Source organism: Chrysoperla carnea, chromosome 2, assembly GCF_905475395.1.
Source record: "Chrysoperla carnea chromosome 2, inChrCarn1.1, whole genome shotgun sequence".
Taxonomy (NCBI): Eukaryota; Metazoa; Arthropoda; class Insecta; order Neuroptera; family Chrysopidae; genus Chrysoperla; species Chrysoperla carnea.
In genome coordinates this window covers 25264662-25287839 of record NC_058338.1, presented here as the reverse complement: position 1 = coordinate 25287839, position 23178 = coordinate 25264662, and the positions used below count along the sequence as shown (strand labels likewise).

The 23178-nt window shown below is 27.6% G+C and overlaps 1 protein-coding gene and 1 non-coding gene across 5 annotated transcripts in view; one reads left to right on the top strand and one right to left on the bottom strand.

The window, feature by feature from the left end:
* The window catches only part of LOC123292495 (forkhead box protein D3-A-like), an 82683-nt gene that overhangs the window by 53936 nt on the left and 5569 nt on the right, over positions 1-23178 (top strand). For 3 of the 4 annotated variants that reach the window (XM_044873200.1, XM_044873199.1, XM_044873197.1), the window contains exons 3-4: positions 19608-19737; positions 22213-22775. In XM_044873200.1, coding sequence (XP_044729135.1) covers positions 19608-19737; positions 22213-22775 — 693 coding nt within the window. The remainder of the gene's footprint in view (positions 1-19607; positions 19738-22212; positions 22776-23178) is intronic. The other variant, XM_044873201.1, reaches the window with a different exon arrangement.
* On the bottom strand, positions 1663-1744 carry Trnas-aga. The gene has a single exon. It is a non-coding gene; the product is annotated as a tRNA-Ser (tRNA).

Here is a 23178-nt window from a genome sequence, read left to right as displayed (position 1 = left end):
GTAGTTATAGTAAGGACAATAAAATCGATGACAGCGCTTCCAGTGAAAAATTTTGGCGTTAAAGTAGGCTGTTATGACTAATTTTCAGTTCTTTACATGTTAATGTTATAGAAAATGTCAAATTAAAGTTATTGAAAAACACTAATTAATTGAACTTAATGCATTAAAAATTGTGAAAATAAGAAATCAAATTACACAAATATTATTTTTCAAATATAAATTATCATAATTATTTATTTAAATTTGTGAAACAATAATATTAAATTTTCAATGTAAGTCATAAACGCAATCCATGCAATTATATATGCATCCATACAATTCTACAATTAAAGTAGTGTATCGTTACCATGGAAACGCCTCCAAAACCCTCTTACGATAGGGTCTCTATATTTTTATTATGGAAGTAGGTAAATTTATTAGGACTGCTCAAAATAAAAAATACGGCTTTTAAAAAAAATTTTTTACTAGGTATATCTGTATACAAGATACATTTTAAAATTTTAAATTATAGCGTTAAAGTCTGAATTTTATCAGGAAAATTTTTTTATTAAATACATGTTTTTAAAAATGACCTTTTACTCATATTTGGGAACCTAAAGAAGATAACAACAGAACAAATCAATGATTTTTTGTTTATCGATGTTAGATTTTGCGAATTGATGTTAAAAACAAAAATATTTTTAGTAAAAAAATTTTAAAAATGATTTATTATTTTGCACAAAACATATATGCATCATTGAAATTGTTTTTATCAATCAGAGAGTTTATTTAAATACAAGGGCGGGAGTTGGTAATAGAGTTAGGTAAAGTATTTGCGTTCCTCGTAATGAATCCTTAAAAAATTTCGCAGTTTGCGTCTTATTTTTAGAGATTTGCACTTAACATTTTCTTGTTATTTGTAATTAAGGTGTACCAAAATAAATTTTTTTTTCTTGAAAATTCACATTCCTTATATTATCTCGTTTCAAAGTTTGTTCTATTTAAAATTATTCTTGTAAGTATAATTTGTCTAGAGTTCGATATCTAGAAAAAGAGTTCATGTATCTAAAAAATATTTAAGAAATTTTGTAGCTAAAATAAATGAATGGTCTATAACTGAGAGTCTCTTAATTTTTCCTTTTAGAATGTGTCCCATCTCATATGTCATTTGTGTCATTTAATAGTGCATTTTTTCCAAACAGTGACTTTCTCTAAATATTTAGGCCTTGACCTCTCGAAAACTATGATATATATCGAAAAAATTGGCTCTTAATTTTCCTTTTGCTAAGCAATAATAGCATCCATCTTTAAAATTCTAAACAGTATTAAACTAACTTATAAGCGTTTTAAGGAATCCCACAACAAGTTTTAATGACTACACAATCTATAATCATTTAAAAATCATTATGTAAACACAAAAATGAGCCTAATTGGCCAAGCCTTATAAGGCGATAGACTTTGACCGTTTATCTACTTAGACTTAATCAGTGTGAACAATTACAATTAATGGGGGCGGTAAATTAAATCACATTGTCGTCACTTGGATAAGAACGAAGTAAACGACTCCACCCACATGAAAAAATGTAATTATGATGTGGGTGGTCTTTGTTATAGGCGTATATGTCAGAGAAACGAAAGTTAAACACCATTATTTATTTTATCGACAAAAATTATAAAAATTATCGCAGTCGGTAGGATTCGAACCTACGCTCCCAGAGGGAATCTGATTTCTAGTCAGACGCCTTAACCACTCGGCCACGACTGCTCATGTGTAATTTTACTTATTTTAAGTAAAGGTCAAATTCATAATTTTGATATATAAATTTTTTAATTTTAACTGACGGAATTTTGTATTGTACTCTTTCAAAAAAACAATAATATGAATGACTAATAAAAATGTTTTTCTATAATGCACTTGAAATTGTATAAAAATTGGTGGAAGCGCCTAGAAACCATTTTTTTAAACATTTTTTTGAAAAGCTTTTTATTAACGTAATAAAATTATAATTATTAGTTATAAAATTATTTACTTATTGACTATAGAGATATTATGGTATATTTAAGTAGTATAAACTAATTAATAAAAGATAAAAATATTTTTAAACAAAATTAAAATATTATTACTTTTTTTTTAATATAAAATAAATAAAACAACTCCACCCAATTTTATATAATTTTTTTTCTAATATAATTACAATAAATAAACAAAACATATAAAAAGGGAATTGATAAACAATAATATGATAAATGAACATAAACAAATTAACAACATATACAGTTTGATCTAAATTGTAAAGAAATGGATTAAGAGCCAGGCCAAAAAAAATTCTTTGAATTTACTAAAGCTGATCATTGAGGAAATGTTTAAAAGTGAAAGGTGGAAAATTTTTAACAAAAAGTGGGAAATATTTTGCAAGGACTTAAAAAAGGCATAATTGTCAATTTTGCTTGGAAAGCGGAATATATTGGTCCAAAAAAATATTTTCAAAAAAATAAACAAACTTTTGAGAGGGCTGAACAGATTTGTGGTAAAATAATTTTTAAATTTTAGGCATGCTTTTGAACTTAAAACACATAAAATTGAGGGATAACTTTCCTCACCCTCAATCGAACGGCAATGGGTGATACAATTTTTTTCGCCCTAGATTCTAAAATAAAAAAGTACAAGCTATCAAATGGGCTCTTGCAGTTCCAAATTCGATAATTTTTCGCAACGATGCAGGTTTAAGAGTTTAGTTAAATCTCGTGTTTTTAAATTTATCTTTAGTACTTTTGATGAGTAGTATTCGCACCGTGCGTGAGTTTTATTGGAAGCGTTTCCATGGTAACGATACACTACCTTAATTATAGATTGTATGGATTGCATTTATGACTTACATTGAAAATTTAATATTATTGTCTCACAAATTTTAAATAAATAATTATGATAATTTACATTTTGAAAATAATATTTGTGCAATTTGATTTCTTATTTTCACAATTTTTAATGTATTAAGCTTAATTAATTAGTGTTTTTCAATACTTTTAATTTGACATTTCTATAACATTAACATGTAAAGAATTGAAAATTAGTCATAACAGCCTCCTTTATTGCCAAAATTTTTCACTGGAAGCGCTGGCATCTTTTTTATTGTCCCTACCATGACTGCGTACACAACGAATATATATTATTGGTGCATACTGTAATTGTACATAAAATGCATTATTTCTTCTTTTTATAATAATTAAAATGAGAGTTTATTTAAAATATATATTACTATTGCACAATAAAAAAAGATAAAACATACTTAGAGTGATAATCAATATGTTTACATAATAACATAAAAATAAAAAAAATATCAAAAACAAACATGTCTCATGGATCAGTGAAAGATCTTGAACTTTTCTTGTAAGAAAAAAAATTATTATTATTATTTGTTGTAATTTACTGGCGTTAATAAAATTATTTTTTTTTTTTTTTAACGAAAAAATATATGAATATTTTCATAACAAAATATTTTAATAATTATAAAGTTTATCGTAAAAATTTGTATTTTAGTCACTTACTGTGCAATAAAAAATACTGGTAAGCAGCTATCACTAAAGCCATATTTTTCCCTCATTCTACATTTCTTATTAGAAGATGCGTTTTATTGAAGTAAGATTTTTGTCTTTTCATGTTTTCGGAAAAATGAAATATTTGCGGACGGTAAAAATATACAGTTATAAGGAGTCATTAAGGTGAAAGAGTGACCTAAAATTGCTAAAAAAAACTCTTATACATCGTATCAATTACAACTTCAACACAATATACATAGTGTGGTTTGTTTTTGAGTACACGGTCCCTTTTGATAAATACATGCTAATAAGATATGGTTGGATAAACTTGGTTTTTATGGGTTAGTTTTTATAATAATATAAGTAACCAAATAAAGTTATTTTTTCTCCTTGTGATAAAACCCATCCTCTGTTTAAGGTAATATTATCAGTAATAGATTTTGAATTCAGAATTTAATGAAACTTGGCATGGTTGTCCATTATTATACCATAATTAACCAGTTAAATTTTCAGGGGCCTTCAGAGAACTGAAAAAAAGATATTTTTACATTGATCCTTATGGGAAATATTTTATTTCATAAAACTGGACGTTCAGATTTTCAATTCTCTGAAGGCCCCTAACTATGCCAAGTTTCATTAAATTCTGGATGCAAAGTCTATTACCGATAGTACTACCCTAAGTAGTGTTTTAATGGATGAATTTTTTTTTTATTAATGTAATTTTTATTAATTGATTAATATAAGAGCAAGTTAATTATATCGTAAATAAGGCCACAGATCCAAATTAGGTAAATAATTTTTTCTTCTTTTTTATCTTATCTTATTGAAGAAGCGAAAGTTCTGCAGTCAATTATAGAACACCCTGTAAGTATATGGCCATAAAAGATTATTTAAATCGTTCTCTCTACTCCAAACTAGATTTTGTTATTTATTACCACGATTTTTTTATATTTAAAATGAAATTAACAAGCCTATTATGTATCTTTTGGTATTAAATATACCTATTTTGTTCCTCGTAAAATGAAAATAATAAAGCTAATAATATTCTCATAACTTTAGCTTCAGCAGCTTAAACACATTTGATACCTGAAAACAGAAATATCAAATGATCAATAACCGACAAATTAAAAAATTATTATAGAACAGCAGCAAAACACGTAACATGGCAATTCTAAATAAATACACGGCCAATAAACTTCGATGATTGAGATTTACCGTCTACAATATATATCACACACATTAAATTAAATTGCTTTATTTAAAACTGGAAACTTTAATACATCAAGTTTGTTAGTCCAATGGAGATATCATTCTCTGAATACAAGACCGTGATCACATATTGAAGTCAAAAAATATTAAATCAGTTATTATATTTGGTGCAAATTCTGTCCCGGTCAGTTGACAAGTATTACAAGAGTTGAAGTAAATGCTGCCCTTCGACATAAAAAAAAACTTCCTGCCTTTTTTAATAGCTTTTATTTAACTTCCAATGTATGTAAGGATGTTACGGTGGATTCTTTGAACTCAATTTTGGAGTAGATATCTTCAACCGATTGAGCTGAAATTTTGCATGCACATTTAGTTTGGATGACAATGCATGAATGCATCTTTCACCATATTTTATATAAATACATTTTTTTAGTCTTAAATTAAAAATTTTAATAAAAAGTACTAAAAAGTAGAAAATAATTTTTTCTATAAGTCACTCATAGCCGACTATTTGTAAAAGCTTGAGGCGCTTAATATCGAAAGGATGAATCGAAAAATAATTAGGCATGTGGAGTAGATGAGGCGTTCCGATTCATTTTTGATATTTTAAATTAACCGCCTCAAGCTTTTACAAATAGTCGGCTATGAGTGACTTATGGATAAAATTATTTTCTACTTTTTAATGCAATAAAAGCTTTTCCCTTAAAAAGTTTTTTTTTTTAAATTTTTTATTTTCCATTGCGCAATAATGAAATAACTTTTTTTTTTATATATATTCGACCGAAAAATTAGTGAATAACTCAAAACACAATTTCCATTAATTTTGCTCCCTTCAAAATTTACCTTAAAACTTAAATAATCTCCACCATACTATCTGTATACGAATTTTCATCAAAATCGTTAGAGCTTATCCCGAGATTGCTCGTTTATATTTATATGTAATAAAATAGTTCGGATTCAAATAAAATGCCTATTATTTAGCAAATAATACTTTTCCACTTATCGGCTTGAATTTTAAATAGTTACATTACTTCTAATTATTCAGAAAATGTTAAGAAATTATATTAAAATTTACAAATTTATTAAACGTAGGTACCGTAACTAAAAATTTAACGCAAAATTAATTAACGTGTTTATTTTAAAATAACTAATTAATGTAATACGATATTTCTCATTTTAATATAATGAATATGATTTAAGAGAAAAAAAATTATAGAGATTTGATTACACAGAGCAGTTATTTCCTAATACAGTAGGTATACATTTCATCATTATATCAATAAAATTATAAACAATGTGAATATAAAAAAAATTTATTTGTAGCACATTTGGTTGGTTATCCAACTCATTTTCAATGCATGACAAATAAGAGTATATTATTTTCTCTTGCTTCGGAGAGAACTGAATATAATTTTGGAATTGATTATAATAAGTGAGATTTGATGTCACTTCGATCACAATATGCATTTGTGTTCGTCAGGTATGAATTTTTGAATGCATTTTCCAGGTGATTCATTTTATGGTAGATGACCAAAAATTCAAGGTCACTGACCATGAATATCACCCTGAAAATCTATTTGATGCACGTTGAGATAGAAATATGGGGGCCAGGAGTGACAATGAGGCATCGTACCATTGATATTGAAATATCTCCAAAACGGTTGCCCGGAGGTTTTTCAGGCGGCTCTGATTTCGAATATATCAACAAAGAAATATTTTAATACTTCAAGGAACACTTAAAAGAAGGGGGGGGGGTAAAGGGTGGCAATAGAGCAAAGAAGCATTTCAGTTTTAATATATACACAAAATTGTAACTCGGAGGGCTTTGATGAAGTTCTATGATGATGAAAGATGATGATATCGAATGCCACTAAAAATTTCTTCATCCCCATGGAGTCTATGAAGATGTTTCTCCACCTCTTTATACCACAAAGTGTGACGAAACTCCCGAGTGGTGATTTTACACCTATTTCAAAAAAAAACTACCCCATCGGGGTCAATGAAAATCCCCTCTCCAATCAAGCGCAAGGTTTCTGACTGCCTTAAATACCTACTTTACAATGATTATTTAACAATAAATTCGTTACTAGCGATTTCAAAAATTATATTATAAAAATTAATTAAAAATAATTCTTTTCATTTGTACATAATTAATTACTTTATTTTTACTTTTAAAAACTTTTTGTTACAAAATTTATTAAATTTTGTTTGAATAAAAATATAATTTGTGAATCGATATCAAGTAACAATTTTAATACAAAACTATTAAAATTAAATTAGTTTATGTTTATTAGAACAATTTTTTATTTAAATTTATAGTTATTTCAATTATTTAGAAGAACTAGTTTATTATATATTATAAGATCCAATTTATCGAGAAAAAAAAGTTGAATTAAAATTTGCAATCATTTTAATGGCCCAAAATCACTTTATTGAAAATATCTCGAAAACCTCCGATGGAAAAAAGTAAAATAAAAAATGTAGATATCAAAATTTTCTATAAAGCCGTTTTTGATCACTTTTGACGTATTTGCAATAAAAACCGAGATCGAACAAATTTAATTTATAGATCAACCGCATAAAAAAATTCCTTCTTACTAGCATGTATAGAACTGAAAAACTCAAATTTAGGGGGTTTTCCGATTTTTCGGGAAGAATTTTTTTCATATTTTATACGTCTGAACTATAAATTAGATTTATTTTTCGCAAATATCATGGTTTCTTTTCATTTTTATTCAGTTCATACCTTCAAAAAAAAGTTCAAAAAAGAGGAGCAACTATTCATTGAAGGGAGCTCTTCCAAAACAAAGCATGAGCTGAAATATAGTCATTTTCCAACCACTTAAAATTAAGAAATTAACACCGTTAGTTTTTTTCTGATTATTCAATACCGTATTCAAATTAGCTACGGAAATGAGGGTAACATTTTTGTGGCGTAAACGATGGTAACCTTTTAGCATACTTTTAAAGTAAAAAATGAAAAAGTTATTAGTCATATCCAAAAGCATGTTTGAAAATAGTTATATATTTACTTAAAAAGTATGTTAAAATTATTCTTACTTTTTGCTACCAGGTCCAAATCCAATCCGAAACCTTCAAATAAAAATTAATTAAAAATCATGTTTTTTTTTTTTTTTTTTTTAATATTCCAAATATTCGCAAATAATCAAAAATTTTCACAAATTTTTATATCAAAATGAATAAAAGGAATTTGTATTTTTTTTTTCCTAAAAATTAGGTCATTCGCAATCTGATAAATCTGCGATCAATATTTACAATCCAGACATCAAACATATCGCATACTACACTATTTAATGATATCAATACATTGTTAAATAAATTATTATAAAAATAAATTATTATTATCAAAATTTTATATGTTTACACAAAATTAAAATCAAATAACAATAAAAACTAAAATTAAACACGATTTTTTTAATGGTCAATGTGTAAATAAAATTACATTATACAGGTGATTTTTTAAGTTTTCAGCCTAGCGGTGCAGTCCGCTACCAAATTAGCAACGAGTAACATAAGAGTAATTACGATTAGCTAATGATGACTACTTGGTTGCCGAAATACGTATTTATAAAATACAAAAACACTGAAATTGAGCAAAAATCGTAATTTATTTTATATTTGACAATAAAATTTTACAATACATTAAAAGCTTAGGTTTTTTGCATTTTATTAAGTTCTAGTTACACTTATAATATTTTTAAAATTTCTTCCACCAAGTTTTTAATTTCTATTTCGTAGCGTATAAAAAAAATAAAAAGCAACAACACCTTATCTATTTGTCACGTATTTCATTCATTATTTTCTGTAACAATTAATAATTTATTACAATTTTTTTTTTATACATAAAGTCAGACAACATTTGTTTTTTATTATCATTATCTACTATACCGGGTGGGCATCCAAGAATTTTGGAAAAAAGATTCCAACTAAGAGTTGTTCTGTTTGTTGAAGGGCAACACACGCAGAAACCGTAAATTTGACTTGGACTTGCAAGGCCATTTAAAAGCCAACCATGCTCAAAACTGTCTAGGCTGAAAAATCATTTTACACGTATGAACGTGTGTTTTGGATTCAATTTTTGTAAGCAATAAGATATAGAGAAAAATTTCAAATAACAAAGATTAGTCTTTATAAAAAAAACCAATAAGTTTTGTTAAAACATTTTTTTGTACATTCATTAGATTCTGTACGGTATGCTTAGGGTAGCGGGTTCGATTCCCGCCGTCGCAACAAAATTAATTTAATTAATAGTTGTGATGGGCTGGTGTAGTGCATGGTATATGCATCAAGGAGGTGCACTCATCCTCTGAAATTGTGGAGCTGATAAATGAAATTATCAGCCGAAAGGTGGTAAAACACATATATGGTATCACAACGGGCTCTATAGCCTAAATGCGTCTTTCGCGGACAGCCAATGTAACCTAACCTAGATTCTGTAGAAATTGAATGGAAAACTAGTGTCGATAAATTTTTGCATTCTATTTCTGCCGTACAAGATTAACAAAAAATATTACCTACAAAAGTGTTTTTTTTTTTTAATTATAAAAAAAAATTTTCTCATTTAAACGTTTCCTCTATCTTTGACTTGTTATAAACCTGTATTGACAACCGGTATATACGATATAGTAGCTCACGTAAATAAAATAAATAAAAAAAAAACATACAATATTGAAATCTTGAGGAGACGATATAAAATTTATGATAATCGTGAATAGATTATGATATACTAGACATAATATTATTTAATATAAAATGAATTAAAATTATTTCATTCCCATTATTATTAGCAATTATTTATTGCTAAGAATAATGGGACATCTGTATTTTACTTAAGGAAAAAAGTCATACAACTAAAAGCACATAGTATCAAAAATGTGAAACTTAAATATCCCACTTAATTTGACCAAATCCAATTAAATCATTCTATTTTTTTTTTTAATTCCTTCCATAGTTTAATAAAATATGTTAAATAAAATTTTCTAAGGTCTACTGATTATCATAGGCTACTGGTTATCGAATTATAGTCAGTGAATGAACAAATTTATCAATTTTTGAAAAAACCCGCATCTCCCAAATTAGGCATCTGATCCAAATTTTGAAATTTTTGTTGTTGTTCTTGATGAGCTTATTTTGGTAAGTTCAACCCTGTATAGTTCAACCCAACCAAACACCTATACAAACTCCAAAATTTCTAGTTAAAAAATGCTTAGAAAAGATAATTGACAACATGGGTTTTCTTATATTGTAGATATTATAGACTCAAGAGTTTCATTACAAAATTTTCCGTACTTGTGCAACTTTCTAATGTATTTACGATCTGAATACTTTTACTCAGTCAAAAGCTTTCAAAAACATAGAATTGAACAAACTAAAGACTATACATAATGTGCTCCATAAAATGTATAGAGTGTTACCATAAAAAGAATACTTTTAAAAATATAAATAAAAAATAGTTTTCTATGATCTAGAATAAGTATTTAAGAAAAAGATTTTTACGCTAGTGTATATCGATAAAGTAGATATTTATAGTTTCAATTGTTTCGAGTACTTGTACCTTCAAAATATCTTTGATCAACATAACTGTCCTGATTTTTCCGTGTGTAAGCGGCATAAAATACTATTCGCTTAGTGTAGCTATTCAACCTTTATTATATAAGTGGGTATATATAGGTTATAATATTTAATGTCCATAATTGTTATTATTATTTGTTGATTTTATGTTGAATTAATTTTGATCATATAAAAATACAATAAAAATTTGAAAAAAAATATTACATAAAGATAAAAAAACAATAAATATTTAATATTATATTTTATTATTTTCTATTAGAATTTATGATTGAATAAAATAATATTACGCATTTACCACAGTTTATATAACTACCTATACTTACCTACCATACTACTACCGTAAGTACCATAAGTAAGTCAGTCAATAACGTGTTGCTAAACTTCACTAAAAAACGAGAAACATATGATGTAAGACATGTAGGTACTGAAACATTCGAGTGGTAAAAACCTTATTTAAAGCTGAAGCAAATAGAAAGGGAAGCAAAAATTACATCATAGCCGGAAATCGAATATGGCCCTCTAGGTATCAGGATAAATATACACATTTTAGTTTTTACGTTCTAGGTTTAAGCCTGTATAAATAAGTGCTATAGAGAGTTCAAATTTGAAATTTAAATTCCCTCTCTCTTAAATATCTTTACCGCTGTTAGATTTCACTATTCCAAAATAATATTTTATTGAAGTGAAAAAAAGAAGGATTGTTTTGCACGATGCTAAAAGAAACCCAAGCTTTTTCAGATAACATTTACTCAAACGTTCGTCCTATCTGGTTAGGTACAGCTTATTGGACTGTAATAAATACCTGTTTGCAAAAACAACTAAACAATATTATTTTAAAATCTTATAAAATAAAATATTCAATAACTTTTTGAATAATATATATTTGCTTCAGTTACATATACCGATTGTTTTCTGAATGATTTTATATACAAACAAATATATGGTTTGTTCATTCTATTACTCCTTTCTTTCCAACGCTTCCATCAAATGCTAATTTATATACGATTAAAAGAAGTTTTTATTGAAATAAAAATTATTTTTATGTACAAAAAGATAAATTAGAAGCTTTTATTGAAATAAAAAGTAGAAATAAAGTTCAAAAAAGATCGAGAGGTGTCATGGGATACTCGGTAGGAACTATTTTCTATTCGTACCTTGGTACATTATAAATGTGGAGCTTACTTTTTTCATTTACAATATATTTTTCTAAAAATTGAAGATATTATATTTAGAAGTCAAATACGTTTGGTTTTTAAAGAATTTAATTTTATAGCTACTTTTATTAGTTATTACTATATGAAATAATTGTAGTATTAGTTTAAAAAAGACATACTTCTGATTTAGAAGTCAACCCAATATGTGAGTACATTACGTTTGGTTTGATTAGGATATTTATTATGACATAATATAAAAATTGCATTGTACTTACTTTAAATTATCTCTGTTTTCTTTAACTTTTGATAACTTTCACTAAACTAAAGTTTAAACGATAAAACATACAATTTTGACAAAAAATACAAGTTGGCAGTTATAAAAACATTTTTGCATTTTCTAAAAATCCATGGCAACCTGAATCGATTGAAAAAGGTTTAGTTTCCTAGGTAGCCTAGCATTGTCCTGACCATAAAACGTAATGATTTGTTGAAAATATCGATTTAAATTTTCGGACCGCGGTCGATTACGATTCCCTCCCTATATTAGGAAGTCAATAATTTTAGAAACTGTCTGTATTTATTTTATTGGAAAAATATTTTATTAATAATTAAATATAAACATACCTATAGATTTATATAAATAAAAACATTTTTATTTCCAATGGCGGTACTATGTCATTTCAAACGTGTTCACGTTACAAAAAATTGTTTCTTTTTATTTATTTATAAAATTATATTTTTATTATTGCATAGTAAACAATTAATTTATTTATGACTAATGGCTAAAGTACTTGATGTGTAAATAATCTGAGCACAACTGCGCTTAGGTAATTACTATTATATACATAATAATATATAATATATATGTATATTGTCGTCTCTCATAAGTTAATTAGTATGTTAAAAAAAATTTTTTTTAATAGGCGTTAATCGAAAAATATAAATTTTTTATTTGTTTAATGAAATAAGTGTATCAATTACAAGCATTACTGATGGTGTACAAATTGTACACTCATTACCCTCAATATCAGAAAAGATGGCCATGAATTTATTTAAATTCATTTCTTATTTTAAATTTTTACAGAAATCTTTAAATTATGGTTCAAAATGATGATCATAGATGGAGCAGTAAAATATAGCTCATATGTTATTCTGATGTATGATGTATATATTGTGCTACAGATTCATTCAAATCCATTCGGTAGTTTTTGCGTGAAAGCGCAACAAACATACAAGCAAACATTTATAGGGAAACATATCAAATTTATAGAGATAGTAATTGGTTCGGATTGGTTAGAATGATTTAAACAACCAGTTAAATTATGTATAGAGGCAAGCATAGCCAGTATATAATCCAGATTTTAAGGAAATAGTTCAGAATTTAAAGAAAAAACTAGCCGAATTATTGTAACTCTCAAATGTGACATGTCTTCTATGTTTCAAATGTATACCTATGGGTTAGCAGTTATAATTAGTTTGATATATTCATTCATCGTCACAAAATTTCACATTTATAGAATCTAATAAAGCAAAGAAGAAAAACGCAAGGAGCTTTAAAATGTATTTGCTTAATATAGTTTAATTAATTTATAATTATATTAATTAAATTTTAATACGATTGTAATTAAATAATTTATTAAATATAGTAAGTTATATTAAAATATTAATTTATAACTAACTAGCTGTGAACTACCCGCTTTGCTGGGCAACATCCCCACTTGCACCCGTCCCTCCACATTTCCTTGCGTGGGATAACAGTTTTGTAATGTACACGTCATGCTCTTTTATTAGATACCCCACTTAGGTATATTTGTAAAAATTCGATAATTCCTTCCCACTTTCTCGCTACACCTTTCTACCCTCCGAAGGTTAAAAGTAGATAAAAACAATAGATCTTTGAAGCTGGTTGTATATCGTGTCAATATTTGAGCTTAATCGATGCACAACTTTTTTAGTTTTTTAAGCATATCCCTTTCAACCCCTATTTCAACCCCTTACTCTACTATAATATGGATGTATTATACATAAAAACCTTCCTCTTGAATCACTCTATCTATGCATATAATCAGTAAAAAAAACCCATCAAAATCCGTTGCGTAGTTTCAAAGATTTAAGCGTACAAAGGGACATAGGGACATAGGGACAGAAAAAGCGACTTTGTTTTATAATATGTAGTGATATTTGATATAGTATAGTTTTTTGAATGTATTTAACCTTGACATATTTAATTATCAAATTTAAATATATTTATTAAAGGGTATACCAATTACTTAAAATAAATTTGTATTATCAAAACTATACAAATTTGGGTTCAATAAAAATTATAATTACACAATATTAAATCCATATTATTTTTAGAAAATATACAAAAAGAATAAAAGTTATTATAATCGGGTCATTTTAAACCTACTACCCTCCAAATTTGATATACATAATACAAGTGAAATTTACAAAATTTAAAAAGCCCCTGACAAATTCTTCGGGTAGGGAACGCTTAACTCGCATTTGAAACATATTAAAAAATACTCTCCATTAAATTATCTTTTTCCTTAGAGCTTTCTCTAAACTGAAACGATTTTCAAGATCATCGACTATTTTTTAATTGCTTCGAGTGCGGAAAACAAAACTCGCACTTGAAACATAGTTAACTATCCATTAAATTATCTTTCAAACGTACCAAAAAAAAAACCAAATCGGTTCATCCGTTTAGGCGAAACGATGTCACAGACAGACAGACAGACAGATAGACACACACACACATAGCGGTCAAACTTATAACACCCCTTTTTGTAGTATATCTATCTATCTAAACAGGTTACTATCTAATATTTGCAAAAATAAAACTAATAAGATTCAAATTTATCGACGAAATAAGTGAGGCTAGGTAAAAAATGTCATAGATAAAAAAAGTATTAGTAAAATTAAATAAAAAAGAACGTGGTGTCCGAAAGCAGGTTACTTCTTTCCCAAAAAACAAGTTCGCTTGAATATTATTTTTCTATGCACACTCAGGCAAACATGTGCCACCGGTTTCCATAAAAATCTACGGGCACCGAATCGATTCCTGGGTCAAATGCCTTATTCCTTCGTATATTAACATACTATTAATCAAACAAATAAGCAATGTAAAAGCTTGTAATATACTGTAGGAAATGAAGCATTTGTCCCAAGAATTATCTCCTCGTCAGAAGATTTTCATGGGAGCCAATGGAAAATGTTTTTCTGAGTGTACTCAAAAATGTCATATAGATCAAAAAGTATTTAAAATTGTCCAAAATATAAAATCCAACAGTTTTTTTAAATGTTTAATAAAGAGAATATGGTGCCCCCGAAAATTCGAAAAAGTACAAGCACTGATGTATATGACATTTTTGAGTACACTCAGACAAACATTTTCCACCGGCTCCCATGAAAATCTACTGACGAGGAGACAATTCCTCAGTTAGACGGTTTTTTTGGTTTCATTTCCTCGATTAATAATAAAAAAGCATTGTAAATAGTTAGATGGATAAATTCAATAATACTTAATACAGTAGAAAATCGAAGAAATTCAATATATCTCTGATAGATCCAGTACTGTGCCTTCAGCATTATTGTTAATATAATTAATTAATGGTATATATACGTTGATACAAAAAAAGAAAAACAAATTTATATACCTAATATTCTGTATAGGTATTAATTAGCAACTATATATACACCTAACTAATGTTATTTGATATTTATGTGGCTGATGTGTATTGTATCTATCTATCTGGTTCTATACTAATGTGTTGAGTTGCGATATGCCAGAGGTTACACCCTTATCCAATTTACAAAACATTATCCCTTGTATTATTTTCATTTATTATCAACACAAAAATATATCTTACAATAATATTTTAGTATACCTATACTTAATCTTTACCCTCATGTTTATAATTACAAATAACAAATAAGGTTTTTTTTAGGTACAAGGTATTATATTCATTACCGAATCAAAATAACAAAAAAACCCGTGGCAAAATACTTCATTCAATTGTAAATCTCTATCTCTATATATTATAAATGCGAAAGTAAGCATGTTTGTTTGTTTGTTTGTTTGTTTGTTTGATACGCTTTCACGCTAAAACTAGCGAATGGTTTTTAATGAAACTGTACTGCAATATAGCTCATACTTCAGAATAACACATGAGATATAATTTATAAAAATATATTATAAAAAACAAAAAAAATTAATTTAATTTGACATTACCATATATTACAGATTTCTGTAAAAGTAGACATTTGATATTACCATAAAATACAGATTTCTGTAAAAATAGTCAATGTAAAATATTTCAAAGCCGTCTTTTCGGATACTCAATGAATAATTACGACTATTATACATTTAAAAAAATAGAAAACCTTACATATATTTTACCTGTGTAAAACAATCCTTACTATTATTTCGAGTGTTATAGAAAGGGGATAAGCGAGAGCAATCTTTACTTTTAAACCCAGCGAAGCGGGTGGGTATCACTCTAGTGCTTACATAGATACAATATTATGTGTATCTATTCCATACCAGCATTGTTATAAACGCCATGCATTTCTTACCGTGTATGATTGACTCATTGTATATTAAAATATGCCTTTGTTTCAACATATTATATCATTTTAAAACACTGCTAACACCATCATAATTTTATGTTGAGTTAATCAAAAAATAATATTACACATAATTATAATTATAATATTAATAATTGTACTTTATTATCGTAAAATTATTTTTATTGTTTAGCTAAATTCATCATAATTCATCTAATAGGTATTGTAAATTATACAGCCCAGACAGCTGACTTCGCTTCAAACGCTTTCCTTATTTCAATTTTTATGATCTAAACAAGTGAAAACAAACAATTGGCTGAATTAATTGTTGAAATACCATGTATAGACCAGTGTTTGCTTTTAACGTCATGTAAGTAAAGAAAGATAGTTACTCTTACACACAAAGTAATCAGAGTATCTTTGTTCTCACTTCCTCAGTGGAAATATTAATAAACATATATAATAAATGTATCTATACTTGTTTATTTTTTTATAAGTAACATTTTTTTACATTGAAACTTTAATTTTATCTCTAAAGGTTTACAAGATGGGTCCCACAGATCCAAGACCAATTGGCTTTGCTCATTTACGAATTAAATATTTCTTTTCCCGTCCTGAGCACGCTTTAAATTCAGCTTAATATCTCCGAGACAGAAGCGCAAAATGATACACCAAAATTTGCTTCTATTTTTCGATCCAATATAGCGATATAAATTGCAGTAAGGCCTTTTTCGATTATTATTGACTGCCTCATATTGAACTAAACATTCACGTTCCTCATAAGAACACAAAAAAAAACATAAATTATATTTATTCTTAATCGTAATAATAATAAAATAATAGTTCTGCATTCTGCTAAAAAAATGCAACCATGCAATTATTACAAACCAGTACCTACCAGACTAACAGTCTTTATTTTGTGCCCATATGTCCACTTACTGTAACAAATTTTATTGACCAATACATAATATTATGTATTTAATCATTCTGTTGGTGACGAGGCAATAAATTAAATAACAGTCTTTTACGTGACTTAAGTATGTAATACTAGCCTCTACCCACACGCTTTGCTAGAAAATATCAGATTTAAATACAAAACCAATATGACTTAATATCCATCAACTTCTTGCTCTTGGCTTCTTCCTCTTTTTCCATCGTTTCCAACAATTTTATAATAGTAATTACTCACCAATCTGGATAAACAAAATTTACTGATTCTAGAATTCAACCTCCATTATGGATTTTACATGCTTAAGGAAATTTAGCGGACTTTCTAATTTTTGAAAGGGCAAGAACGAAACTACAGGCGTCTCAGTTACGCTAACTACAGATGATATACATCTGTACACAGTAGTTCTTTTAGTTTCAAAATTTCTTGAATGAATTATTTGCAATCCAAAAAAGTCGTTGTTATCAAGTTATGCAATTTTGATAATACGTATTACCATAATTATCCTTAATTAGAATAACTCCATAATTAAAGTTATCTCGGATGATCCACGTGTTGGTACATTAATTAATCATAAATTTTAAATTATGAACGTCTCTACTTTTGAATATCATAGTAATATCATCAAAATTAACAAACAAACAAGTGAAAACAAACTGAGTTAATTGTTGAAATACCATGCATAGTCAGTGTTGATTTCTTTATCACATAACACATACAAACATGTGACACATACATAATTGATAATCAAGTATAGTACATATTATAAAATTTCCGCCTAATTGACGCCCTCACGGGTAAACAGTGATGTTTACGAAAAAATGTTTAAAACAAAAGTTGTTTAATTTTTGATAAGGAACATTTAAACATTTTTACATTTAAACTTTTGTTCTATCTCTAACAGTTTACAAGATGGGTCCTACGGACCCAAGACCCAATTTACCTATGATGCTCATTTACTATTTAATTGACTAATTAGGTGATTCTATGAACACCTATATCAAAATTTTGTTGGTAGCATCAATATTTTTAAGCGTTACAAACTTGGGACTAAACTTAGTATACCTTGCATATTACATATATGTATGGTATAAAAATTTCTTAAAAAATGCATTTTAAGTCTCTATATATATGGAAACAAATATAAATCAGATACGGATAGTTAATTTTTTGCAAAATCAGCCTATACATCGTCCAGAGTTTAACACGTTTAGTTAATATAATAATACCAACTACTCAATTCTATTATATGCATATTAGCTGGGTATAAATAAAGTTGTGTGTTGTTTTTTTTTTTTTTTTTAGAACTGATTTTTTTTTTTGCAAGATTCCGTTTCAAAATATTGTTGTTAATATTCAACAAATTGAATTTTTGTTATTTAAAGCGTATGGTTTTTCATTTAAAAGAAAATAATTGCCTCTGTTTTCTGACACCCACATAGACCAGTCATTTAAAAAATAAAAACGTTAATGTGAGAGGGAAGTGTTTGTACTCAAATTTGGAACAATAATTTTGTAATATATATTATATAGATAATACGGTTTTGATACATGTACAAAAATAGGCATTTTTGGGGTAAAACAACCTGTCTAAAGAGAGGGCGGTTATCCACCTCCAACTTGACGAATTTTTTTATGATTTTATGAAGTATGAACTATCATTTAAAATTCGAATTTGTGAAAGGTAGTTCTAGCAAAATGACTGAGCTGACAGTAAAAATATTTAAAATTTTGATTTATCTTCCAAAAAGAATATTTACTCCACTGAATTACTAAACTATATTATAAACAATAAAAAAAAATTACTACAAATATATATTTATTTTACTCACGATATGGTAATCAGAGTATAACATTTACTTTATTTATTTGTATATTGTTACTTAACTAGAGTTTTTAGTATTGTTACTAATAACAATACAATTGTTCTTTTCTTAGAAAAATGGCATATTACAATAATATAGGTGTCACAGTACGTATTATTGCTGTAACATGATTACTCAAAATCTCAAATATAATTGTCCAAATAAAAGCAGTGTTATATTTTAACATAAGGTGAACGGGAAAAGTTCTTTAAGTTATTGCAAAGTAGTGAAACCAAAATTAGTAAAAACTTCGAATGTAAATAATATATATTATGTTTAAATTGGAAAAAGTAGAAAATAATATGGGAGGCTGTTGGTCTTTGAATAACAATCCGCAATTTTTTAACATTAATCATTAATATTATCTCCTTTATCACCATTATCACCATTATTTCTGCACTCTACAATTTTTAAGGAAATTTTAAATTTTATAGTTTATTATTATGCACCATGGTACACTGTGATCTTGTACCATGGATCACTCCACTAATTTCAACTGGCCGTGTTTCTTCAACGTATTATGTGTGCTGTTCACTATAAGAAAACAATGAAAACATTATAACATGGTGTTCTCCAAACGTCCGGAAAGTTCTCAAATTTCTCCACATTGGCAAAATTTGGCCATATTAGCAAACAAACCATGATTTTGATGTACGAACAAAATTTAGTTTTATAACTATAACTATAATTGAAAAACAAACCAAAAATACAAATTTTTAACGTGCTAAATCGTGTATTTTTTCTTTGTTTCAGTTCCATCATATGTCAATGACACATTACAGCAAAGTCAATTATTAAGAAATGAAGATCATTTATCAAGGGAACCGTATCATCATGGACTATTGCCAGATTTAATTTTACATAAAGACTGCAGTTCAAATAGGTAATTATCTCTAATATATAAAATATTTGAAAAGCCAGAAAAGCGTCCTTTTCTGATCAAAGATGAGAAAATTTATTAGAAAAAGGATATTTTTGTGAATTGGTATTGTCAAAACTCCTACTTAGAAAAATTGCAAAATCAGTATGAGCTAAAAATATTTCATGGTGCCTATGAAGATAACCAACGAAAACCAGAGGTAGAAAAAAAGGTTTACCATGTACTCGTTTTGGTAAATAAATAATAGGGTTTAATCTCTGTTTCTCTGACCAAGTCTGCAACAGGATTCGAACCCGCGTCCTCGTTTTGATAAAAAAAACCTCTAGTGCCACTGACTTAATTACAAATGCAATAACCTTATGCAATGACACTCGCTTGGAGCATTGAGTGTCAAATTTTCAGTTTTACTAAGTAGTCGTTTTGGCAATATTCACAGTAATATCCTTTTTTTCTTAAATCCACTCTGTGTCTAGAAAAGCACGTTTCACAGCTATAAATGTATTTAGAAATAAGTCATTCTTTAACATAAGCTATCATTTCACGAAATCGTGCTGTTGTAACTTGAAACACTCTGTATATTGTTAGCTAAAATACACAGCCCTATATTAAAAACGTAAATTACAACAGCTCAATATAAATATTTTTATTTTATCAACAAGTACTACACCTTATTTTGGTTTTGATTAGATTAGAAGTAAAATAAAGCAAATACGTAGTTAAGTTTTGTTTGATCCAAAATAAACAATCAATGTTTATTTTATATTAACACACAAAACAATAAGGTCCATTCTTATTAATTAATGTGTTTTGTCATTTGTCCTGGTCATTACACCTAAATATCTGGTATCGTAAATAAATAAAAATCATTAGATATTATTGTTTGCGATTATTTATCTTACTCACAAAACTCTTACAAATATACCAATATCCCATAGGGGGTGTAAAATGTTCGATAAAAACTGATCATTTCGGAGTCCTTCTAAAAATTGGTGTATTAAGTAAAGCACAGACAGTCACACACACACACACACACGATTATAACCCCGCCAACAGGCGATTATAGTTCGTACTAATTAAAATCGGAAGAGAACTCGAATTCAGTAGTTACAATTTCGACAACCAGATGGCAATACTTGTACTTACCATTTTTTAATGCCTATAAAAATATTCAAATTCAAATCAGATAAATCCCGCCAACTGGCGATAAAACATTGTACTATTAAACAGAATGTGGACCGCTTTTTCAGTAGTTCCAATTGAGACCACCTGATTACTTTCCATTTATCAATAATACCTTTTTTCTTTGAACCGGGGGTTAAAAATAAACGCAAAACTAAAACCATTCTATGTGTTATAAGTATATATGTGAATCACATATAATGTTATAGTTAGAACATCTAAGAATGGTAAAACACGTACATTTTTTTTGTATAAAGAGTGCAAAATGAGAATAATACCAAAAATTTTAAATTTTATTTATCAATTAATCACCCTTTTATACGTCTTTTGTGTAAAATGCATATCAATTCTCTGTTTATGAGAAATGTGCTCCTTTTCCTGGTAAAAACACTGACATTGATAGTTAATTTCTCATAAACCGTACAGAGAATCGATATGAATTTTTCACAAAAGACGTATAAAATAATTACTTAATAAATAAAATTTTTTATATCATTTTCATTGTTACAATTTTTTATAACATTTTTCATTCTAAAGTCCTTAGAAGTTTTTCAATCCGATGAGCTTTTTCGAAATAAATACAAGCTTCGTATATTAGAACAATAAACGTAACAATGTAAAAGAATAGGAAATGATAAATTATAGTAAAATGTTACTTTTTGAAGCTTTGTTCTAAATAATTTGCTACTATTGGTCTAAGAAACGGTATAAGGTCGATTTTCGCCATTTCCATCATAGTTTTTCTATCGAAAAGTGTTCAAGTATTATTTTTAATTAAATTAATTTCAATAAATTTTTTCCATGAACTGTTTTTCCCAGGCAATATACCATTATTTTCGTAATTAAATTATCGTTCTACTGATACCAATTTCGATTGGGTAACAGATCGTTATAGTTACTTATATTGACCTACCTATGCATATGGTATGAACGGGTCTACACCGATCTGTTAACCAATCGAAATTGGTATCAGAAAAAAGATAATTTCATTAAGAAAATAATGGTAAAGGTTTGTCAGAAACGAAAAACCGTTCATGGAAAAGTTCATGGAAAAAATTGTACACTTTTAAATAGAAAAACTATGAGTATTTAAAAATCATAAAATTGCATGTCTCATCTGGTTATCAGATGAATGAAGATCGATCTAATTCCGCCTTTTGTTCTATATAAAATCAGCAATTTTCCAAATTAAAAATGATAATTACAAAGCTCTATCCCGATCATTACGTGGACATCTCACATCACTTTAAATAATTTAGAATACATAGACTTAAGTACTATATATGACCTCAGCAATAGTGTAATTGTTCACAGCACATCATCAACACCGAACACAAATCCACCAACACCATCCACCACAGCACAAGCGGAACTTCCAAGTCAATCGAGTTCGGGTTTAAATAATGTGACGTCACCGGATGTTGTGACCAGTCACAGTAGTGATCATCATGGTGTGGGTAGTGGCAATAGTAATTTAATAAACGCAACAAGTTCAACATCAAATCATAATGGTACAGGCTTAACAACATCAACAGGCTCAACAACAACAGATAATGAAAATTCAACAATATCAACAATAAACAACAACAACAATAATAATAATAACAATAATAATAATAATAATTTAACAAAACCACCATACTCATATGTTGCATTAATTACAATGGCAATACAAAGTAGTCAACATAAACGTGCCACATTAAGTGAAATCTATACATATATAACGAATAAATTTCCATTCTTCGAGAAGAATAAAAAAGGTTGGCAAAATTCAATTCGACATAATTTATCATTAAATGAATGTTTTGTGAAAATGCCAAGAGATGGTGGTGGTGAACGGAAAGGAAATTATTGGACTTTAGGTAAGTTTTTATTTTATTTTACATTAGTTACAAATGAAGATAGTATAATGTTACAGAAAAATTATTTTTGCACTCAGTTTTCATACAAAGATTACCTGATATGTTTTACTTAAAAGTGCTTTAAGCAACTGTTTTCATAAGATTTGAGGGAAATGTTAGTTTCCAACAAAAATTTCCCAATGTCAATTTAACATCCTTGATTCATCGAAAATCAATAAATCCCAAATCATCTCGAAACCATTAATTAACTTATTTCCATTAAGGGAAGGTGTCTTATAATGATCCCTCTAAAAAAAAAATGTAATTTATAATCAAGCTATTCGAGATATGTGTAACGTCGAAATATTTTTGACTTCTTTATTCAAGTGTTGCAATATTGACATGCAATTTCTTCTGATCTATT